Genomic DNA, 23,653 nt, shown 5'->3' on the forward strand with positions numbered 1-23,653 from the left:
AGAAAATTCGTGTGCAGTCTAGGCACATTTCAACCAACAAAACACCACTCTGGACAAAAGACGGACGATCGGTCGGCCGATAATCGTTGCATATGTACGAGGCTTTAGAGATCCTTGAAATACAGATCTTCAGGTACAGTTTCCTCTCCAGCAAGGATCAGAACCGCGATCAGCACAATCGTGATATTATTAAATCAGGGGTTTTCGATTTTCCCTAATAGAACCAAAAGATTGAACGTTTTGGCCATACAACGCTACGAACTCTATCAATAGGAATACCATCTTATAGGGAAGGTACTTGCTTACCTTGTGCCAAAAACAATCTCCCTTTCATTTTATAGTCCTCTTCACACAGTTTTTGCTCCCTCAAAAAAGTCCATTCTGCCCCTGTTTCCTGGTATCCCTTGGCTCCTCCTTTTTGTAGGTTTATAGAAGAAAGCAGTTACAAATCCCACATCACCCATCTGAACCCACCCATAGCCCCTGATTGGAAAATTCTTGGATGTGTAGGAGCACCTGGCACAAACGTTCATCTCGGTAAAGGACTTTCTTTTTTTTTTATACATTGAGGGCTCAGCCCGAACACACACCAACTACAAAGACAGCACAAAATTAAGGCAATCCTATGGGGATAGTTCACATCATTGCAGTGCAGTTAAAATAAAAGTAGAGCATGCTGCTTTTTTTTGCTTCGTAAATGCAGGGAACGTATAGAAAACATAGAATTATGCACTGCAAATGTAGTGCCAAATGCATTTAAGCGCGCTTCAAATGCATGTAAACAAGCAGTCAAAAACATGGTTATGTGCAGTTTCTGGTGTGATTGGGCCCTTAAAGTGATATTAAAGTCTTTAAAAAATAACAAACATGTTATACTTACCGGGTTCAGTGGTGTTGCACAGAGCAGCCCAGATCCTCCTCTTCTCGGGTCCCCGGCCGGTGCTCCTGGGAACTCCCATCTACTGAGTGCCACTTGCTATGGGGGCACCAGAGCCGAGCCACGGTTCTGTGTGTCCATTCAGACACAAAATTGCAGCTTGGCCCTGCCCCCTCTCTCCTCTCATTGGCTCACTTTGATTGACAGCAGTGGGAGCCAATGGCGCCTACTGCTGTGTCTCAGTCAATCAGGAGGGAGGGTCCCGGACAGCAGAGTCTCTCGTACAACATCGTTGAATCGAGATGGAGTTCAGGCAAGTATTAGGGGGACTGCTGCACACGGGTTTTTTATTTTATTGCATTAAGATAAAAAAAAAACCTGCCTTTAGAACCACTTTAATTGGATAAAGACAATGTGTTTCGGAGGAAAAAAGCCTCCCCCCCTTTTTCAGGGCTTGAGTAGTTGATGTTGACAAAATCACAACAGAATGCACAAAGGGACCTGTGTTAAGGCTTGATGAAGACGATAAACTCCTATTAGGCACTCTAGGCAGCCGAGAGTTCCAAAACTGGAAAAGGAGGGGGGAGGTTGTTACCCCGAAATATGTTGAAGTGTATTTGATGCTCTTAAACATTAAATATTAAATATTTCAAAAAAGTCCTTAAATTGAGATTCATTTTTGTACTGGACATTCCTCTATATACATTGGAAGGATTTACCATCTGGCGAGGGCTTCCTCAGTCGCTGTCAGAGAAGTAGGACCAGAACAGGGTCCGTCCATACCAGACTTAAAAAATGGATTTGCTTCTTTGAAGGAAAAAATCACTTTACGGTAGATCAGTGGTCATTTTCACTTCTATCAGTCCAACTCTAACACACACACACACACCAAACACTGATTGGCAGCTATACTTACAGCACGTTTGTGCTTTTCCATGGAATCATGTAAAATGTAATTGTTTTTTTTCAACCCTCAGAAACACATTGGATGTGCCATCTGCTTAGATCCCTCCCCTGGCGCCCGGGCACAGGAAACTACCGAAAAACATTTTTAAAAGACTTGTATGCATTTTTACTGTGCATAAGGAATGGGAGCTAAGGGTCAAAAGTGGGCCATATCCTGGAGTTCTGCTCTAAAGCTCTGAAAACTGCAATAGTCTAAAATACAACTTGTACCCTCCACCGCCCCCCACCCCAAACAGCATGTTAATACCCCAAATTGTTCTGCACTTTTTGAAACAAGCTGGGTGAAAATGATTGCAGGCCCTTTTCTACTCCATTTGGCATTCAGTGTCGTATTAATTTGGACGCCGTCTCTTGACCCTGTGCAATCCATTGCAGTGAGAATGGCAGGATGTCGGCATCAAAGGTCCAAAATTCTATTGGCTATTTGGATGTTAAGAGCGAGGTGGGCGGGCGGCGTAAAATATGGGTTATGTTGCAAAAGTGCACTTACCCTTTTAATAAACGTCTTAAAATAAAGATGATTGTCCAAACAATTTCAGAGAAAATAGGCAGAACGGGTCCATAAATATTGATTGAAAAGAGACATCTAACTCCCGGTCTAAAGGGTTTACTGGCATTTCTGGAAAAAATTGATTTTTGACTTCCAGTAAAATCCATTTCTCTGATGTTCATTGACTGACACAGCTCTTGATCTTCTTAACCATTGGGTTATACTGCCCCCCTACAGGAGTAGGACATAGGCAGAAAAAAAGTCTGGCTACGCCTATGGGCGGTCCCAGGTGGTATACTCCCCCTCTCTGCTATAGGTACTCAGTTTTGCTACAAGCGGTGTCAGGAGAATTATAACTCCATAGAGGGTGGGTGCTGTGTCCGTCAATGAACATCAGAGAAATGGATTTTACGGTAAGTCAAAAATCCCATTTTCTCGTTCATTCATTGACAGACGCAGCTCCTGATCTTCTTAACCATTGGGACGTCCCAAAGCAGTGTTCAACATGAGGGGTGGGAACAGCAAAGAAATAAAAATTCCCCAGGCTAACTATAGCCAACCAGGTAAACCGAAGCTCAGCCAAAACAACTGGAGCCCACCTGGAAAAAACAATACATCCTCAAAAGAGGACCAGGTCCTCTAAACAGCAGCCTGCAAAACCTTGTGACCAAAAGAAGCATCCGCAGATGCCAACACATCCACTATTTAGAACTCAAACCCCCCCGGTTAAAGTAAGGTCTAGATCCGACCGAGCCACCGAGAAAGAGCGAGGACGAACCCCAAGAGACTCACACCACGCAATGTACGAATTCCATGTATGATGGTAGATCTTCCTAGAAGTAGATCTCCTAGCTTTTAACAGCATTGGAATAACCAACGCAGACAAATCTCTATCCATCAGCACCTGGCGCTCAACAGTGAACCCATCAACGCCAATGACTATAAAGCAGGATGCAAGATTGGTTCTTTGGACAGCAGATCCTTCCTGAGGGGAAGCTTCCAAAGAACGTCTGCGACCAGCCGCACCAGATCGGCATACCAAGGCCGGCAAGCCAGTCCAGAGCCACTAAGATGACCGGAATCCCTTCTGCCTCGATCCTGCGTAGAAGTCTTGGGAGAAGCTTGAGAGGAGGGAAGGCATAAATCAGATGATACTGACCCCACTGGGCCACCAGCAGGTCTGTGGCATCCTCCACAGGAACCTGTGACCAAGCCACAAACCTCTGCAATTTTCTGTGGAGCCGAGACGCCAACAGAGACAACTTGGGGATGCCCCACCAGAGACAACTGATGAAACACCTTCGGATGAAGGGACCACTCTCCTTGGTCCAACGCCTGATGACTGAGGTAATCCGCCTGCCAGTTTTCCACCCTGGAATGTGTACAGCGGAGAGGGATGGAACAAACAGTTCTGCCCACCTTAGAATGCCGTCTACCTTCAGAGCCGCCAGGACACTTCTTGTGTCTCCCTGGTGATTGACATAAGCCACGGTAGTGGCATTGTCCGATTGAATGTGCACTGGACATATCTAAAGACGATCCATCCAAAGGTCCAGGCACAGTCTGATTTCTCGGAGTTCTAAGACATTGATAGATAGTCTGGACTCTTCCAGTGTCCAGAGGCCCTGAGCAGAATTTTTGCCGAGGACGCCTCCCCAGCCGGACAGACTGGCATCCGTAGTGACCACTGTCCAATACAAGGGGAGGAAGGGTTTGCCCAACCGAAGCGCCAGAGAACGAAGCTACCATATCAGGGACTTCTTCGATCCCCGGCTCAGCCGGATCTGATCATCCAGAGTCTTGTCCCATTTGGCCAGAATCTCTCTTTGCAGGGACCTTGTATGGAACTGTGCAAACGGAACCGCCTCGAAGGTAGACACCATCAGGCCCAGCACCCGCATGCAAGTCCGGAGGGATGACCATTTGCTGAACAGCAGGAGATATATTCCAGCCTGCAATTTCTGAAGCTTGTCCAGAGGAAGAAGCACTCTGGCTAAGGTCAAGTCCAGAGTCAGACCCACATATTCCAGCTTTATGGACAGAAAAAGAACAGACTTCTGAAAATCCAGAATCCAGCCAAACTCCTTTAGGGTTCGTATGGTGATTTCCAGGGTTTCCACCAGAGCAGTAGGAGACTCCGCTAACAGATGGAGGTCGTCCAAGTAGCCTAGTACCACGATCCCCCATTGGCGTAACAATGCGAGCACTAGGTCTAACACTTCTGGAAAGACCGGAGGAGCAGAGGTGAGACCAAAGGGTAACGCCACAAACTGATAATGCTCCACTCCCAGGGCAAAGCGCTGGTGACCGGTGTTCCATCAGAAATCCATGCCCTCGTCATTTCCGGTTCAGATCAGCTGTGGATTCCTCATGTATCAGCTGTATGCATCAGCTGTAGCCGTGTCACACGTCCTAGTGCGCATGTGGGTCGGGCAGCGGGCAGGGAGATCTCTTATAACAAATATCCATCCGATCTCCATGCCCCACACTGCACCGACCCGACAATGGGACAATATGCCCAATGTCCCATTGTCGGGTCGGTGCAGTGTGGGGCATGGAAATAAGATGGATATTTGTTATAAGAGATCTCGCTACCCGACCCGTTGCCGCGCATGCGCACTAGGACGTGTGCCCGACCGTTGCCATATTATCAAATTTCCCTATCTATTGTGCACATGCGCACTAGGACGTGTGACGCAGCTACAGCTGATGCATGACAAATCTACCCACCGGAAAGGACGAGGGTATGATTTCTGATGGTGTAGGGGGATCTGATAGAACACCAGCACATACTGGAATGTGAAGGTAAGCATCCTTGATGTAGATAGAGGCAAGAAAATCCCAGATGCTGGGACACCACCACCGTGTGAATGGACTCTATCCTGAACTTCTGCACCCGCACAAAGCAGCTCCGCCCCTTGAGGTCCAGAACTTGACGCACCTTGCCTTCCTTCCTGGGAACTATAATCAGGTTTGGGTAAAAACCCTGAAAACTTTCCGAAGTCGGAACTGAGACAATCACCCCTTGAAGTAATAGGTCTTGTACCACCCCAAACAGACCCTGTAGCGGTCCGGAAGGAATGAGCCTTGTTGGGGGGACAAGAGCTCGATCTTGTAGCCGGACCGAATGACTTTGTGCAGCCACGTGTCATGTACCAGGGAAGTCCACGGGACCGGAAACCAGCAAGAGCGTCTCCCCAACCCCAATATGGGTGAGGGCGCACCTTCGTGCTGAAGGGGCCTTGTTGGCGGGTCTTGAGAAATCCACATTCACTCGGATCCTCAAGAGTAGGCCCCGAAGGCCTCCGATCCCTTGTCCGTTGACCCTGAGGGACGAAAATACTTCTTATGAGCCGAGGAGGGCCTACATCTACGAGGAGGGTCCTTGCCCTTAGTAGCCTGCAGAAGAAAGGTACTCTTTTCCCCTGTGAGACCTTTAATTAGGTCATCCAGGGTAGCTCCAAACAGACGATCCCCTTAAAAGGGAAGATCAGTCCAGGCCTTTTTCGAAATCTTATCCGCAGACCAGCATTTGAGCCAAAAGACACGCCGAAGAACCACTGCCAAAGCAGAGAGCAGAGCCACTAGGGGAGCCGCATCCAAAAAGGTATCACAAAACTGCAGCCCCTTGACCAGCTGGTCTGCCAGCTCAGCAAATGCAGGGGGGAGCTGTTCTCCCTCCAGGTCACGGCATAAAAGCTTAGCCCACTCCCTCCAGGTCACGGCATAAAAGCTTAGCCCACTCAGTCAGAGTTTGAGACACCAGTGCAATGCTAAATACCGGTCTCAGTGCCGAACAAGCCAGTGTACATATTTCAGGCCACAGCCTCCGCCTTCCTGTTAGCTGGATCCATAAAGGCCGGGGACTCTTGAACCGGAATTATGGTTGCCTTGTTCAATCAGGAAACCGGAGGGTCCACCACCGGTGGAACAGTCCTGTTCTTAAGAAGGGACTCCTCATAGGGGTATTGCCTAGAAAATCGCTTAGGAACTCCAAGGGGACGCTTCGGTCGTCCCCACTCTTTAGCGACAATTCTGTCAAAATAGCTGGGGAGAGGAAACACCTTTGCCGCTCTGGATGGCTTGAGAGTGCCAAAGGGAACCTGCGTCCTCCATTTTTAAGGTCTCGTACACAGATGCAATCAGTGCTTCCACCCGTGCCTTTTCGTGCGTGGAATCATCCTCAATATCTGAGGATTCTAGGCACATCGTCACAGACCCAGCAGGGAGACCCACGTCCATGACAGCCAAATCAGATTCAGGATCTGATGAGACAGAGGAGGCAGGGGAAGACGTGGGGCACTTTTTACTAGCCTGACACCCGAAAACCACCTCCACTTGGGACACAAAGGACTCCAGGACTGCCCTCAGTGCATCGAAGGATGGTTTGGGACCCGGATGGCCCCACAGCCATCGGGGGGGGGGAGGGAGGGAGGAGATGTGCTCCAGAGACTCCATGAGTCACCAGGGGGACCCCACAAAAAATGTAAAACACTGCAAATGGACAATGCCAACCATGCTGGCAGGACCACTCGGCCACCAGGCAAAAAGCACCAATCAATCCTCAGCAGAGAGGGAGAGGACCCCACCAGACTCACCACCCAGCAGAAACCAGCACCGCAGCCACCAGGATAATCTGCACTCCACATGCGGCGATCAGGAAGTGAAAAGATCCAGGAGTCAGCCCCAGGGGATGAGGAGGGGTTCCCACCGCACCCGCATTGCCAGCATAGCGCTCTGCCCCCCAGGAGGTAGACCAGACCACCCACATATCCCCAGCATAAGTGGAGGGGGGGTAGGATGGGGGGACAAATGAAGGGGGGAGTCTGACGGGAAGGAGCGAAACCCGGGGGTCCGACTGTCCCAAGGTAGGGCCCACGCCCACCCCAAAACCCTCCAGAGGGAGAGGGAGGACAGCTACTCACCATCCCAGGAACCAGGTGGGCAAAGCTCCAGACAGAACCCCTCGCCATTGAAATGGGGGGCTGTCGGCCAGGAGAAAAACTGACTCGGGCCGAGACCCAGTCATATGCGACCTCACAAAGTGTTTAACTGGCAGGCCAGCCCCCACACAGTGGGGCTATGTCGCAGCCGACCTAGCGTGGAGTTGAGGTCTGTGCGCGCTTGTTGGCCAGACTGGGGGTGACCACTGGATCTAGATTATCCAGCCCGTCGCCCAATCCGGCAGTTTATTGTAGATCTCACAGGAAAAAACCAGGAGAAAAATTTCTAAAAATCTAAAAAGAAAAAATTGCCAGGACCCGAGATCCCAGCAAGGAACTAGGTGTCCTTACTCCTGACTAAGCAGAAAAAAAAAACGAGTACCTTAGCAGAGAGGGTGTATACCCCTGGGACTGCCCATAGGCACAGCCAGACTTTTTTCTGCCTAGTTTCCTACTCCTGTAGGGGGCAGTATAACCCAATGTTTAAGAAGATCAGGAGCGGTGTCCGTCAATGAACGAAAGAGAAAATATATTTATTCAGCTCAGCTGAAGCAGAAGGTTATCATTAAAAATGTCACAGTTCTTCCAACACAGCAGCTGATTTGCATTCCTGCGTGCGCTACGACATCCGGAACAGTTCTCGATAAAAAAAAAAAAATAAATAAATAAATCTTTAAAACTGCGGCCTAAACCGCAAGCCAGGGGGAGATAAACCGGCAGATATCAGGGGAAGGAATTTGCTTCACCTGCCTGGTAAAATGACTCCTGGGGACAGTACGGTCACAAAAGAACCATGGGGTTTTTTTCCCCTCTGTACATCTGCAGGCAAAGGGATGAGTTCCAGGACAGGGGGGTGGAAAGTAATATAGCTCTGCCAGGCAGGCTGAGGCTGCAGTGCCTGAGGGATTAACCCTCTGCCACACGTCAACCAATCCATAACCCGCATACCTGAAAACTTTTGCAATCAGAAAACAGATTTAAAGTTTAAAAAAGAACTCCAGGTATGGAATTTTTATACATAGTTACATTACATTGATCCAAGCTGGATTAATAGAACGATGCATATACCATACCTGTGGGATTCTTCAACCTGCGGCCCTAATGCCTCATGGAACTTGTAGTTCTGCAACAGCTGGAGGGCCACAGGTTAAGCACTCATGCTCTACACGGATCTCCAAACTACGGCCCTCCAGCTTTTGCTAGAAGCTGGAAATCACCGTAGTGAGATTTATCAATCTACAGAGAGCTGAATTCAAAGACCCTGAAAATCAAAGTGAAAAAATGATGCAGCAGGCTAATCCATTTTGCTGAAATTTCATTGCAGCAACTCAAAATGGTACTCAGTAGTTGTATGGTCCCCACGTACTTGAACGCCGGCGCATGCTCCTAATGAGATGATGGTGTCCTGGGGTATTTCCTCCTGTGAGAAGCTGCAACCCTTTCTCGCCACATGAGGCCGGGCATTGTCCCACCAGGACCCACCACTGCACCAGTGTAGGGTCTAACAATGGGTCCAAGGATTTCATCATGATATCTAATGGCAGTCAGGGTGCCATTGTCCAGCCTGTAGAGGTCTTTGCGTCCCTTCATGGATATGCCCCCTAGAACATCACTGACCCACCACCAAACCGGTTCATGCTGAATGATGTTACAGGCAGCAAAACTTATTCCACATCTGTCGCATGTGATCAGGGTGAACCTGCTACCTGCTGCATCTGTGAAGGCTACATCTTGGCATTAAAAAAAGAAAAGGCTTGAGTTCCTTTAAAATGTATTGAAATATGTTAAGCTGACTGCTCGCTCTCCTTTAGGAATTGGGCCTCTTTAGCATGTAGGGAAGGCCTCAGTGGGATTGAGTGATCAGTGCTGGCTTGGCTCTTCCTGACATGGCAGCTTCTTAATTGTTGTGGCAATAATGCCAACACAGTACAAGCAGCCAAACCAAATACCAAGGGGGAACCACAAGCAACTGTTTGTGTAACTGGCTCCCGGTACACTGCGGATTCTGTCCCTGCTGCTGAGGTTATACAGAAATGCAGAATGTCAGAGGGGATATAAAACAGTGGGGGAGCCATCACATGGGCCAGAAGAAATGCGCCACTTCAGACCGCACGTCTGGCCAAAGGTGCTTAAGGTTGTGTCACTAAAAGAAGAAAACATTTTTTTTTATATTGATCTCCACATCTTTCACTCTCCGTCTTCATCGCTTGTATTTTTTGTTTGCTTTTGTACTACTTTTTTTTTTTTTGTCACAATTTTTTAGAAACCCTGTTGGGGAGCTTTGGTGAGATATCAGGGGTCTATACAAACATCTGATGTTTTACCTTTGAGACCGTGTAAGGATGTTTTACCTTTGCAGCCTCAGCAACACAGAATGAATGGACCGAAATATCTCTGTACAGAGCTTCCCGTTCATTCACAAACTGAAGCATAGTAAACACAGTTTACTATATTTCAGGTATAAATGGACAGAGTCAGTGATCAGTATAGCTCACTGACTAGTCATTCAGAAAAGGAAGGGGCCAGTAAATCACACGTTTACCAGTCCCTTCCCCACTCTCCACCCCGACAGTATCCCCCGCAGCAGCCTGCAGAGAGAAAAGGCGGGAACCTGGCAGAGCTGCGGGAGACAAGGGAGGCTGGGGGAGAGGAGCGTGGCAGAGGGGGAACATTAAGGCGCTGGATAGGAGGGGCGGTATAGAGGAACTGATCCCCTCCCACCTGCAGCTGCTGAATGCCTGCGGGAGGGGGGAGGAGGAGAAGGAGGCATTCTGCGGATGTAGGAAGGATCGGGAGGGGATGTAGATTTGTGTGTGGTGCGGTGAAATTGCGTCACTTTCACTTGTGGTGGACTCCTACTACTCTCTGCCAACATCAAGTTCAACTATGGCTCGCCCTCTATGAACCATGATTCCCCCCAATCAGTGAATACTCATGCACTTGGTCATCGAAGTGGTGGTCTGAGGAAGAGGAGTCGCCCCTCGAAACGTGTAAGCCTTAATGCAAAAGACATCTTCCTGCATGATAGGACATTGCATGGCTGGTCTGGAGATAGTGGATCTTGGTCCTTGATATGCTTATCTACCTATATTTTTTGTGAGTATAATAAATTATATATATATATATATATATATATATATATATATATATATATATATATATATATATATATATATATATATATATATCAGGCATTCTGGAATAGACCGCAAAAAAGGTTTAAAAAAAAAAAAAAAACATTTACCATATTTATCAGCGTATAACACGCACCTCAATTTTAGGAGGGAAATTTTAATAAAAAAGCCTAAATTTGAAACAAAGCTTTGAACTCAAGACTTTTTTTTTTTTTTTTTTTTATCAAATGCAGCCTCGCCAGTGCCCAAAAATGCAGCCTCGCCAGCGCAATATCCAGCAATGCAGCCTCGCCCAGCGCAGCGTCCTGTATTGCTGCCCCGCCAGCGCAGCATCCTGTATTGCTGCCTCGCCAGCGCAGCGTCTTGTAGTGCTGCCTCGCCAGCGCAGCGTCCTGTACTGGCTGCCTCGCCAGCGCAGTGTCCTGTATTGCTGCCTCGCCGGCGCAGTGTCCTGTAGTGCTGCCTCGCCGGCGCAGTGTCCTGTATTGCTGCCTCGACGGTGCAGTGTCCTGTATTGCTGCCTCGACGGTGCAGTGTCCTGTATTGCTGCCTCGACGGCGCAGTGTCCTGTAGTGCTGCCTCGCCAGCGCAGTGTCCTGTATTGCTGCCTCGCCGGCACAGTGTCCTGTATTGCTGCCTCGCCGGCGCAGTGTCCTGTATTGCTGCCTCGCCGGCGCAGTGTCCTGTATTGCTGCCTCGCCGGCGCAGTGTCCTGTATTGCTGCCTCGCCGGCGCAGTGTCCTGTATTGCTGCCTCGCCGGCGCAGTGTCCTGTATTGCTGCCTCGCCGGCGCAGCGTCCTGTAGTGCTGCCTCGCCAGCGCAGTGTCCTGTATTGCTGCGTCGCCAGCACAGTGTGCCTCGCCAGCGCAGTGTCCTGTATTGCTGCCTCGCCAGCGCAGTGTCCTGTATTGCTGCCTCGCCAGTGCAGCATCCTGTATTGCTGCCTGGCGCCTATGATCCCAGCATTGGGCCACTGTGCTGTCCATCATAAGAGGCGGGACTTCCTATGACAGCGACTTGTCATCCTTCCTTCTGCTCGGCCTGCCCCCCTCTGCCTCTCGGTACTGCCCAGCCTCTTTTTTTTTTTTTAATAAATTGGCGTAAAACATGCACTGCTGTTTAGTCCATTTTTTAGGAGGAAAAAGTGTGTGTTATACGCCAATACGGTAGTTTATTGAAGGCTTCTTTGGTTGTCCATGTCACACAGGCAGGGCTCTTCCTATCAGGCCTCTTTCACACTTGTGCGACTTGTCCTGCAGCTTGGGATTGCAATTACATGATTTCCAATGAGTACCATTCATTCTGTGTGACTTCAAAATAGTCCCTGCACCACTTTGGTCTGACTTTCATGCGTTTTGAGGTCCATAGACCTAGGCATTGCTTTGGGTCCAGCCAAAACCGTAGTAAAATCGTGCAAACTTTAGGTTGCACAAGTGTGAAAAGGGGCCTTAGCTGACCTGCGGTGAGGGTTCCCTCAAGATCCAGAAGAGGCCCAACATCCGCAGAGGGGAGTTGAGGAGCTGGTGGTCTCAGGGACTATTGTAGTGCTGGACTTGTGGTCCCTTGCACCAGCTAAGGACCTGGACAGGAGGAGAGTATAGCTGGCTGGCTTCACCAAGTAAGAGAATAAAAAAGCCTGCCAGGATGGGTTGGAAGGAGGGGTGGTAGAAAGCTAGTTACTGCCTGGCATGTTACTTTAAATCCAATCCAAGTCAAACTTGTGCAAACTGATTTTGATGAAAGAATGAGATTTCAAAAGCAGAAAAAAAAAAAAAAGTTGAACTGAGGTTCCATCAGCTTTTGTGTGCCAAATGACTCCGAAGCTTGACTAATTACCCAGTAGCAGCGGTTGGCTCTGCTTTGGTCACAAAAGAAGTGACATCATCCTTGAAGAATCTGCCATCTACCCAAAAGCAGGTTGAACAACAGTGGGTGTCACTCCCTCCCCAGCGAAGGAGGATTTGTTTATCAAATGACATTTCTGAAATTCCTCTCCCACTATCAATGGCTACTTGTGGAGAACCCAATTATAACCATTATTAGGACTGATTTACATAGCACCATCATGTTCTGTACAAAAGGAACAAGTACCAAGAGTGACTAATACTGGTGAACACATACCAAAAACATGTACAGCAATAACACAATGTAACCCAATGGAAAGAGCTTCCTACAAATGCTCATTAAACAATTCTCTAAAGTAGTAGAAGCTTTGATATGTTTAAGTGATAACAACATCCTTAAGCTCCAAAAAAAATCCATGCACATCAACTACTTAACCACTTGCCGACGAGCCGCTGGTTCCCGCGAATCGCCGTACCTGTACAGTGGTTCACGGGAGCGCTCCTGTGGGCGCGGGCCCACTCGCCAGCGGGGAAGCCAGGGCCGGTGGCTGCAATCGCTCCCCGTGAAGAGAGAACGGTGGTCTGTTAACACAGCAGACCGTTCTTCCTGGTATCAACACAGAGCCCCTGTGTTCCTGCTATTTAGGATCACAGGTCTTTGTGTTGATATTACAAGCCCAGCCCCCCCCCCCCAGTTAGAAAACACCCCCTAGGCTCACATTTAACCCTTTGCTCGCCCGAGTTACCCCTTCCCTGCCAGTGTCATTATTACAGTAACAGTGCATATTTTTAGCACTGATTACTGTAGTAATGTCACTGGTCCCCCCAAAAGTGTCAGTTAGGGGTCCGATATGTCCGCCACAATGTCGCAGTCCCGCTAAAAATTGCTGATCGCCACCATTACTTATAAAAAAAAATAAAAAGTCCAAAAGTCTATCCCGTAGTTTGTAAACGTGATAAATTTTGTGCAAACAATCTGTCTGCCGCAATGTCGCAGTCCCGCTAAAAAACGCAGATCGCCGCCATTACTAGTAAAAAAAATAAATAAATGGTAAATCTTTCCCATAGTTTGTGGACACGATGACTTTTGCGCAAACCAATCAATATACACTTATTGGGATTTTTATTTACCAAAAATATGTAGCAGAATACAAATTCGCCTGAAATGATGAAGAAATTTGATCTTTAATTTTTTTTTTTTTTGGGAATGTTATATAGCAGAAAGTGAAAAATATTTATTTTTTTCAGAATTCTCGCTCTTTTTTTTTTGTTTAGAGCGCAAAGAATAAAAACCACAGAGATGATCAAATACAGTACCACCAAAAGAAAGCTCTATTTGTGGGAAAAAAGGACATCAATTTTTTTTTGGGTACAGCGTCGCACGACCGCGCAATTGTCCGTTAAAGTTAAATCGCAAAAAATGGCCTGGTCATTAAGGGGAAAAATCTTCCGGTCCAGAAGTGGTTAATACCGCTCTAAAGTGGTTATAAACCTCAGACATGAAATATGAACAAAGCATATCCCTCTATAGTGTGTACTTGTCCATCTGTAACATTGAGTGTCTATCTGTCTGCTGCCTCTTTCCTCTGATATCTGCATGAATCACAGACAAGTTTTCCTGACACCAGGAGAAGAATGGTGACAGGGGAGGAAGCTCCAGCACACAGCCTGTGATTGACAGTCTCATCTCTGTTCCTGTGTGAAGAGCGGCGTGTCCCTTCCCTGGTGCGCTCCCAGCACAAAGACAGCTACCCATATTTGCGACCCCACGGCCATATATGTGCTATGTCGGCGTGAAAAAATTAGGGGCCCTGAAATCTATTTTTCATATATTGGTTTCTTACTGTGTTTTTCTGCCTCATTGTTATGTTCCTCTGTGAGCTCCCTAACCTTCCCTTCCCTGTGTTTGGAATGACCAGTGCACATTATTTGAGGTAATTTGCACTGCTTTATGCACTCTACACATCTAATAGTCCCATCTCGGGAGCAAGCAAGAGGGTGACTACGTTCCTACATATAAAGTAGGACCATGGAGAGTGAAAGTAGCCACCCCCTAACCGGAAACCAGAACACAACAGCAAAAAAAAAAAAAAAAAAAAGGAATTTGGAGTATGGGGGAGTCTATTGTATATCTGTGTATTTAGCTATTTGCCTGAAGTTCAGCTTTAACACTTACTGTATACCAGACATCACATACACAAGGAGAACGAACAGTATGGAGCCATCTGCCCTATTGATGCTCAGTAGATAACTCACCGGCATGCTCCAAGGCGACCAGCATGGACTGCTCAATGAGATCCCGCTCTATGAAGCTGCGGAAGTCATCGCTGTATACCGTCAGGTCTGGAAGCTGGAAGGTGCACACCGGTGTTTCCAGTGGGTGCTCATTACTGCCATTGCTGGAGACGTGCGATCGGGCCAAGGAGACAATAGACGAGCTGGCGTGGGAGATGCCTCGGGACAGGCGTTTCTCTGCAGGACAGAAGGGGGGAAATAGGTCATACCGACTGCAAATCCAAAGAAGACAGCCTTATTCTAGAGATATTATTACAGTTTTTGTTACATTTAAATGTTAAACGTTAACTGATCTTTTACATCATGTTGTAATTACTTTTAAAATAAATATATAGATCTTGATTCATAGACTTTTAAATGCGGGGTGCCTCTGTTACATAAAAGCCCAACTCAGGGCTCAGCCCCCTGATCCCCAATAACCCCCTCACTGTTTCTTTTTTCATTAGGGGTGCACCGAATAGAAATTTGGGTGCCGAAAGTGAAAATGCAGAATGCAAATGGCCAAAAATGACAGTTTTTAAAAAATATTTATATTTTTATATATATATATAATTGTATTATATTTGACTTTTTAATTAATATCATGAATTAAAATGAATTTAGAAATGAATGAATTTCTTATTTTTACTTGTTTTCTTACTGGATTATTAGTGGCTACCCACTCATCCTTCCATTTCTTCTGTAATGTACTATTATAGGATGTGATGCCACATATTTCTGAGTCACATCTCAAATCGATTACGTAAAATTAATATAACATTTATTTTCGATCATTAGTGGCACCTTTAGTGCAAGAAAAGCTCAAGAAAAATGTATCCCTTTAAAATCATAAAAAACGTAAGTCTTCACACGGGTCTGTTGCTCTTTCCTTGTGGTGGTAAAAATCCTGCTTGCTGCATTTTGCACCCCCTCATTAAAATGCATTGAAAACACAGTAAGAACGCATCATTAACGCACCCGTGTTCCGTTTTTGATGCACACTAAAATAGGTGCAAAATAGCTGTAAAATTGCCGCAAATTTGCAATAAAATGTGTAAAAATCGCTGTGAATTCACACTAAAATTAACTCAAAGTAAAATTGTGTAAAAATCGCTGTGAATTCACAGTAAAATTGTGTAAAAATCGCTGTGAATTCACAGTAAAATTGTGTAAAAATTGCCGTGAATTCACAGTAAAATTGTGTAAAAAATCGCCGTGAATTCACAGTAAAATTGTGTAAAAAAATCGCTGTGAACTCACAGTAAAATTGTGTAAAAATCGCTGTGAACTCACAGTAAAATTGTGTAAAAATCGCTGTGAATTCACACTAAAATTAACTCAAAGTAAAATTGTGTAAAAATCGCTGTGAATTCACAGTAAAATTGTGTAAAAATCGCTGTGAATTCACAGTAAAATTGTGTAAAAATCGCTGTGAATTCACAGTAAAATTGTGTAAAAATCGCTGTGAATTCACAGTAAAATTGTGTAAAAATTGCCGTGAATTCACAGTAAAATTGTGTAAAAATTGCCACAAATTCCCCGGGGGAAAAAAAAAAAAAAAAAAAATCGCATGGCTTTTCAGTGCCATTTCGCCCGATATGTTTTGGCTGCATCTTTTTATATACCTCTTTTAAATATCTTCAAACCAGTTACATGATGTACTAGGTCTCCTTCCTCTTTGGCTTCTCAGCGGCCCATTGCTGATAAACAGAGTGGCGCCAATATGCCAAGATCAGCACCGCTCTCTGCTTTAATACAGTATGAATGAAGGGGCCTGTGGTGATGGCCCCTGATGGGGTGGGGCCACATGATGCCTATTCATTCATAGTGTGCCCTTAAGTCCCGGTTCACATTAGTGCGATGACAGACCTGGCTTGCGATTCCCTTACTCAAGATAGCCTCAGCTGGAAAGGCTAGGGGCGTTTTTCAAAGTGATTTCTCAGCAAAATAAAGCATAGAGACGTGGATGGATGGGGCAGTTTGCTTTGAATATTAAAAATTAACTAAATACATTTTTGGATTTGTGGTGCACAGATACAATATAGTTACACTTTAGGCTCCGTTCACATCTAGGCGTTTTGGGGCGTTTTTGGGGCGTTTTTCTGCTCTAGGATCAGCTCTCAAAACGCCCAACAAGACAAATCCTATTCATTTCTATGGCCCCTGTTCACATCTGAGCGTTTTGACGCTGTTTACAAAACGCCCAACGCTCAAAAAAGTACATGAGCTTCTTTTTGGGCAGATTACAGGCGTTTTCCATTGATCTCTATTCAATCTAAAAACGCCTGCACAAAAATCGCGGTAAAAATCGCGGTAAAATCGCGGTAAAAAACGCCGCAAAAATCGCGGTAAAAAACGCGCGAAAAACGCTACGCTCAGGTGTGAATGTAGCCTTAATCTAGAGGTGATACAGAAGTGCTGAGCAGGTGAGGATTGCATCCTGAGCAGCTTTGTATGTTTTACCCTGCCTGGTAGCCAATTTAAAAATTATAAAATTACCTGGGATGAAGCCTAAGGCCCCTTTCACACAAACGATCCAATCAGATTCCGCCTGTCAGTTTTTTAGGTGGATCTGATCGGATCATCCATGCATCCCTACGGGGCAGAGGATGTCACCCGCTGCTATCCGATTCCGATCCTGTCTGTGAAATCCGGACAGTTGGAAACCCTATTTTCCATCCGTCTGCGGATCGGATGAGAACGGACAGACGGTCCGTTCTCATCCGATTCCCCTATAGAGAACAGCGGGGATCTGACCGCTCCGTCTCCGCACACAGAGCGGAGACGGAGCTGTCATCTGTCATTTTTTGCGATACAGCACTGCATTATTTTACCCTACGCTCGCTGGCTAGACTGCCTAAGGCTCCTTTCACACGGTCGGCGGACTCCGTGCTGCTCAGCGGGTTTCCGCGGATCGATCCCCCGCTGAGCAGCACAGAGTCCGCCGACCGTGTGAAAGGAGCCTTAGGCAGTCTAGCCAGCGAGCGTAGGGTAAAATAATGCAGTGCTGTATCGCAAAAAATGGCCTCTTAAGGAAAAGGGGGTAAATCTTCCAGAGATCAAGTGGTTAAAGCCCAAAATGGACGGCATTCTATTACTGCATTGTATCTTTGAGACGAGGGCATGAGCTCTTAAATCCCTCTTAATTGCATAATGCCATTTATTGCAGCATATAAAGCTGGAATGTCTCGTTATCTACCCAATGCTATACATGTCTTCAATGGTAAACGATCACCGAAGGGACTGAAATTCTTGTCATATTTTAAACGCTCGAGATTACAACACTGGAGAAAGTTGCAGGCTTTATGTGACGGACCTTTCAATGGGACGCATGTGTCAGGCTGCATATAAACTGTTATTGGAGGAGCTTTACGAACTGACATTACTTGTCCTCACCTGCCGTCATACCTTCTATTTTATCCTTACTCCAAGTTTACACAACGTTCAAACAACCAAAGCCGTAAAATGTTTTCCACTCATGCTATTCATTCGTAAAAGAGAACCAATCACAGCAGGGCTTATGCAGAGACTTCGATTACAGAAAGGCAAGCTTATGTATGGAAAAACGTATACTTACACTGCCTTGAAAAAAAGTATTCATACCCTCTCCCCCCCCCCCCCTTAATTTTCCACATTTTGTCATGTTACCAAGTAACCAAAAACGTAAATGTATTTTATTGGGATTTTATGTGATAGACCGACACAAAGCGGAACATAATTGTGAAGTGGAAGGAAAAATGATAAACGGTTTTCAATATTTGTTTTACAAATAAATATGTAAAAAATGTGGTGTGCATTTGTATTCACCCCCCGGAGTCAATACTTTGTAGAAACCCCTTTCCCTGCAATAACAGCTGCAAGTCTTTTTGGGGGATGTCTCTACCAGCTTTGTTCTGCCTAGTCAGGAGTAAGGACCAACTTCCTTCCTTCCTTCTCTGGTCCTGGCAATTTTTTATTTTTTATTGGATTTTTTCCTATCTTTGTAATTTTGTTCCTGTGAGAATCTATCATCAACTGCCGGACTGGATAATCTAGATCCAGAGGGTCCCCCCCAGTCTGGCCAGCGAGCGTGCGCAGGCCTCAGCCCTGTGCTAGGTCGGCCGCGACATAGCTCCACTGGACAGGGGCTGGCCTGCGAATTGAACGTCTCGCGAGGGTGCAGACGATCTGGCCTTGGCCTGAGTTGCAGCGTTCCTCCTGGCCGACAGCCACCCACATCCTGATGGAGTGGTGGTCTGTCAGGAGCAGTGCCCACCCTGTTCCTGGTATGCCAAGTAGCTGTCCCTCCTCTACCCCTCAAGGGTTTTGGGGTGGACATGGGCCCCTCCCTGGGATGGTGGGACCCCCGAGTCCCCCTCCCTCCCCCCAGCCCCTCTAAAATCTCAGTGGTCACTGTGGGTCTACAGGGTAGTCTGCTCAGATGAGTGCACTTGCAGCTGGGCCTCCACACACATTGAGGTTGTGGCTTGCGGCCTACTAGGCCATGCGGCCAGCTTGGCGCCTCCCTTGGAAGGGGTGGCGCTGTGGGGGCGGTTTATTTTTTGATGGCAGCCATGACACCGTTACGGAGGGCACCTGCTCCTTTTTAGCAATGCGACACCATCAAGATACCCTGCCTGCGTGTCCGCATCACAGCATGCGGCCCCCTTTTAAGGGGCTATTTTCTATTGTGCAGACCTCTATGGAGGGGCTCAGAGGGCGACCCCCTTGTTTTTTGCGGGGTCCAGTAGGTGGTCCATTCAAGGGCACTTGGTCGGCATCCCCCTTGGAGGATCGCAGTCGGTGGCACTCCCCTGATTGTTGTGTTTTCTGGGTGACCTTAGTATATAGCGTCCACCGCGCTCCCCTGCCTCATCTGTCCTTCAGATCCCCGGCCTTGAGGAGTCCGCAGCCTTTAAAGATCTGGTTGATAGAGCGGAGGCTCTGGCCCGCCATATGTTCACTGTGGCTGGTTCGGCACTGAGGCCGGTACTTACTATTGCCCTGGTGTTGCAAACTCTGACTGAGTGGGCTAAACTTTTACGCCGGGACCTGGAGGGGAAACCGCTTCCCCCTGCCTTTGCGGAGCTGGCGGATCAGTTGGTCCAGGGGCTACAGTTTATCTGTGATGCCTCTTTGGATGTGGCTCCTTTGTATTTCTAGACTGCCTCTATCAGCAGTGGTTCTTCGGCGTATTATCTGGCTGAAATGCTGGTCTGCCGACCAGACTTCTAAGAAGGCCTTATCTGATCTCCCCTTAGGGATCTCCTGTTTGGAGCTTCCTTGAATGACATCATTAAGGGCGGGTTGGGGGGGGGGGGGTGTTCTCCTCTTCTGCAGGCTGCCAAGCCTGGCAGTGCTCAGACCATAAGCAACACACGGCATCAAATTGGTCTGTATGGCTGTTGTCCCAGAAGGAAGCCTCTTCTAAAGATGATGCACAAGAAAGCCTGCAAACAGTTTGCTGAAGACAAGCAGACTAAGGACATTGATTACTGGAACCATGTCCTGTGGTCTAATGAGACCAAGATAAACGTATTTTGTTTAGATGGTCTCAAGCGTGTGTGGCGGCAACCAGGTGAGGAGTACAAAGACAAGTGTGTCTTGCCTACAGTCAAGAATGGTGGTGGGAGTGTCATGGTCTGGGGCTCCTCGAGTGCTGCCGGCACTGGGGAGCTACAGTTCATTGAGGGAACCATAAATGCCAACATGTACTGTGACATACTGAAGCAGAACATGATCCCCCTTCCCTTCGGAGACTGGGCCGCAGGGCAGTATTCCAACATGATAACGACCCCAAACACACCTCCAAGACGACCACTGCCTTGCTAAAGAAGCTGAGGGTAAAGGTGATGGACTGGCCAAGCATGTCTCCTGACCTAAACCCTATTGAGCATCTGTGGGGCATCCTCAAATGAAAGGTGGAGGAGCGCAAGGTCTCTAACATCCACCAGTTCTGTGATGTCGTCATGGAGGAGTGGAAGAGGACTCCAGTGGCAACCAGTGAAGCTCTGGTGAACTCCATGCCCAAGAGGGTTAAGGCAGTGCTGGAAAATAATGGTGGCCACACAAACTATTGACACTTTGGACCAAATTTAGACATTTTCACTTAGGGGTGTACCCACTTTTGTTGCCAGCGGTTTAGACATTAATGGCTGTGTGTTGAGTTATTTTGAGGGGACAGCAAATTTACACTGTTATACAAGCTGTACACTCACTACTTTACATTGTAGCAAAGTGTCATTTCTTCTGTGTTGTCACATGAAAAGATATAATAAAATATTTACAAAAATGTGAGGGGTGTACTCACTTTTGTGAGATACTGCATACACACACATATACAAATCTATGCATGTGGCAACATGCATATAGAGCCATATGCACCTCCCCTCTATACTCATGTAGCTGCTAAGGAATAACATATTTTCATTAGCTGCCCCCTGCCATTGATTTGTAAAGGGCTGACTAGTGACCCCTATAAATCTCAGCAAAGAAAGTGTAGACATACTGTATGTTATACAGCCAGGTGCATGAAGCATTAAGGGGCACTGTGTAGGGCAGCTCAGTCAAAATGAGAATTTAGTGCCTGCTGCCATTTTCCGCTGTGTTGTGTAGATGCTAGGGGGTGCTTGCCCCAGGGGTTTGTAGCACAGGAGTAGGTGGCGCTATCAGCCTTATGGCCAAGAAACAGAAGAGCCGTGTCAACGAACTGAGAAAATAAATTATAGGGTAAAAAACAAAAAAAATCACCTTGTATATCATCTTGCCGCTGCAGCGCTGGCCTCATGGGTCGGCCTGTGTCTTGGGGTTTGTAACCTCGCGGGTCGTTGAAGTTTTGGGCTGGGCCGCCAGCATGTGGCTGCCGTAGCTGATCGTAGTCATTGGCTGCTGCGTTGAAGTCCCATTTCTTACCTAAGATAAGAGCAAAAAAGTAGATCATTAAAATCTAAAGAGTTTATCTCTGCCAATTATGTCCCCTACATACATCTGGGCAGCCATTTTGTTGGTGGGATTATTCTTAAACATTTGGCCCAACTAGTCAAAAAAGGTGCACACCTACTGTGGATTCTGTTTTTAACCAGCAAAAAAAAAAGGGGGGGGGGGGGGAAGAGAACGGTCAATGTTCACAGAACCTACAAGAAGAGGGATAATATGCAACCAGTGGCCATGGAAAAAGGAGGTGTAGTGACCATCGGCCTCCAAAACTGGAGACCGTGCCCTGATCACATACTCAGCTTGGGATTACTACATTAATAACCGTGCTCTCCAAACTGCAGCCCTTTGCTTGCTTTTTATCTGGCCTTTGGGGCACTATTCCCCCACTGACCACAATGATTGGGCATAGTTCCTGCCACTGACACCAACGATGGGGGCTCTAATCCTCCCACTGACACCAACGGTGGGGCACTATTCCTCCCACTGACACCAACGACGGGGCACTATTCCTCCCACGGACACCAACGACGGGGCACTATTCCTCCCACTGACACCAATGATGGGGCACTATTCCTCCCACTGACACCAATGATGGGGCACTATTCCTCCCACTGACACCAATGATGGGGCACTATTCCTCCCACTGACTCCAATGATGGGGCACTATTCCTCCCACTGACACCAATGATGGGGCACTATTCCTCCCACTGACACCAATGATGGGGCACTATTCCTCCCACTGACACCAATGATGGGACACTATTCCTCCCATGAACACCAATGACAGGACACTATTCCTCCCATGAACACCAATGACAGGACACTATTCCTCCCATGAACACCAATGATGGGGCACTATTCCTCCCATTGACACTAATGATGGGGCACTATTCCTCCCATTGACACCAATGATGGGGCACTATTCCTCCCATTGACACCAATGATGGGGCACTATTCCTCCCACTGATACCAAAGACGGGGCACTATTCCTCCCATAAACACCAATGATGGGGCACTATTCCTCCCATTGACACCAATGATGGGGCACTATTCCTCCCACTGATACCAACGATGAGGCACTATTCCTCCCACTGACACCAACGACGGGACACTATTCCTCCCACTGACACCAATGATGGGGCACTATTCCTCCCACTGATACCAACGATGAGGCACTATTCCTCCCACTGACACCAACGACGGGACACTATTCCTCCCATGAACACCAATGACAGGACACTATTCCTCCCATTGACACCAATGATGGGGCACTATTCCTCCCATTGACACCAATGATGGAGCACTATTCCTCCCATTGACACCAATGATGGGGCACTATTCCTCCCATTGACACCAATGATGGAGCACTATTCCCCCCACTGACACCAACGATGGGGCACTATTCCTCCCATTGACACCAATGATGGGGTACTATTCATTACACTGACACCAATGATGGAGCACTATTGCTCCCCCCCTCCCCCCAAAATAGGGCATTGTTTAATCTCACTGATGCCAGGACATTTTCTTCCCTGCTGGCCACAGTCCAGCCCCCCCCTAAAGACTGAAGGACAGTAAACTGTCCCTTTGCGTAGAACATTTGAAGTCCCCATTCTATAACACAACAGGAACATTTATTCACTAAGGTATCAAAGCTTTAATACAATACAGAATATTTCTGCCAAGTTCTGCATTTTATGTAAAAGGGTTTTTAGCTGCAAACCTGCTGCATTTGCTCGGCTCTATTAAAGTAGCGGCTGTGTTTTGACAGCGATTATCCCTAAACCCCCAGAACTCACATATAGATCTTAAAATGAAGGACGGGACTTTGAAAATCCATTCCCCACGGTGTCATCTACAACCTGCCATCTGCTATGGCACTTAAGTCGCCTGTGTTTGACATCAGTAGATGAAGCAGTCGCTCCATGATTAAATCTCACAGCAATGACACCGCTTGATTGGTATTGTCTGAAAACAAAACTCATCTGCAGCTCTGGTCAGCATGGAGGAAGACGGCGCCTGTTAGTGACAGCCGACTATTGTTACACTGCCAGAAATATGCATCGCCAGAAAACCAATAGAATATTTAAAGTGGTTGTAAACCCTTCCATATACCCAGTGAAGAGACTAACCTAAGGTGATACACAGAGAGGAAACAAATCCTCCTATATACATTTGTACCTGTTTATCTGCAGTCTTCTCTTCAGCC

General features: G+C 47.1%; 1 protein-coding gene across 3 annotated transcripts in view; it reads right to left on the reverse strand.

Annotated features, from left to right (window-relative positions):
• Nucleotides 1-23,653, reverse strand: part of OTUD7B (OTU deubiquitinase 7B) — a 136,051-nt gene that overhangs the window by 31,509 nt on the left and 80,889 nt on the right. For all 3 annotated transcript variants that reach the window (XM_082242557.1, XM_082242556.1, XM_082242558.1), the window contains exons 2-3: nucleotides 21,259-21,420; nucleotides 14,512-14,727 (exon numbers count right to left, since the gene is read on the reverse strand). In XM_082242557.1, the coding sequence (XP_082098683.1) occupies nucleotides 14,512-14,727; nucleotides 21,259-21,420 (378 nt within the window). The remainder of the gene's footprint in view (nucleotides 1-14,511; nucleotides 14,728-21,258; nucleotides 21,421-23,653) is intronic.

Source organism: Pelophylax lessonae, assembly GCF_965119305.1.
Source record: "Pelophylax lessonae genome assembly, chromosome: 13".
Taxonomy (NCBI): domain Eukaryota; kingdom Metazoa; phylum Chordata; class Amphibia; order Anura; family Ranidae; genus Pelophylax; species Pelophylax lessonae.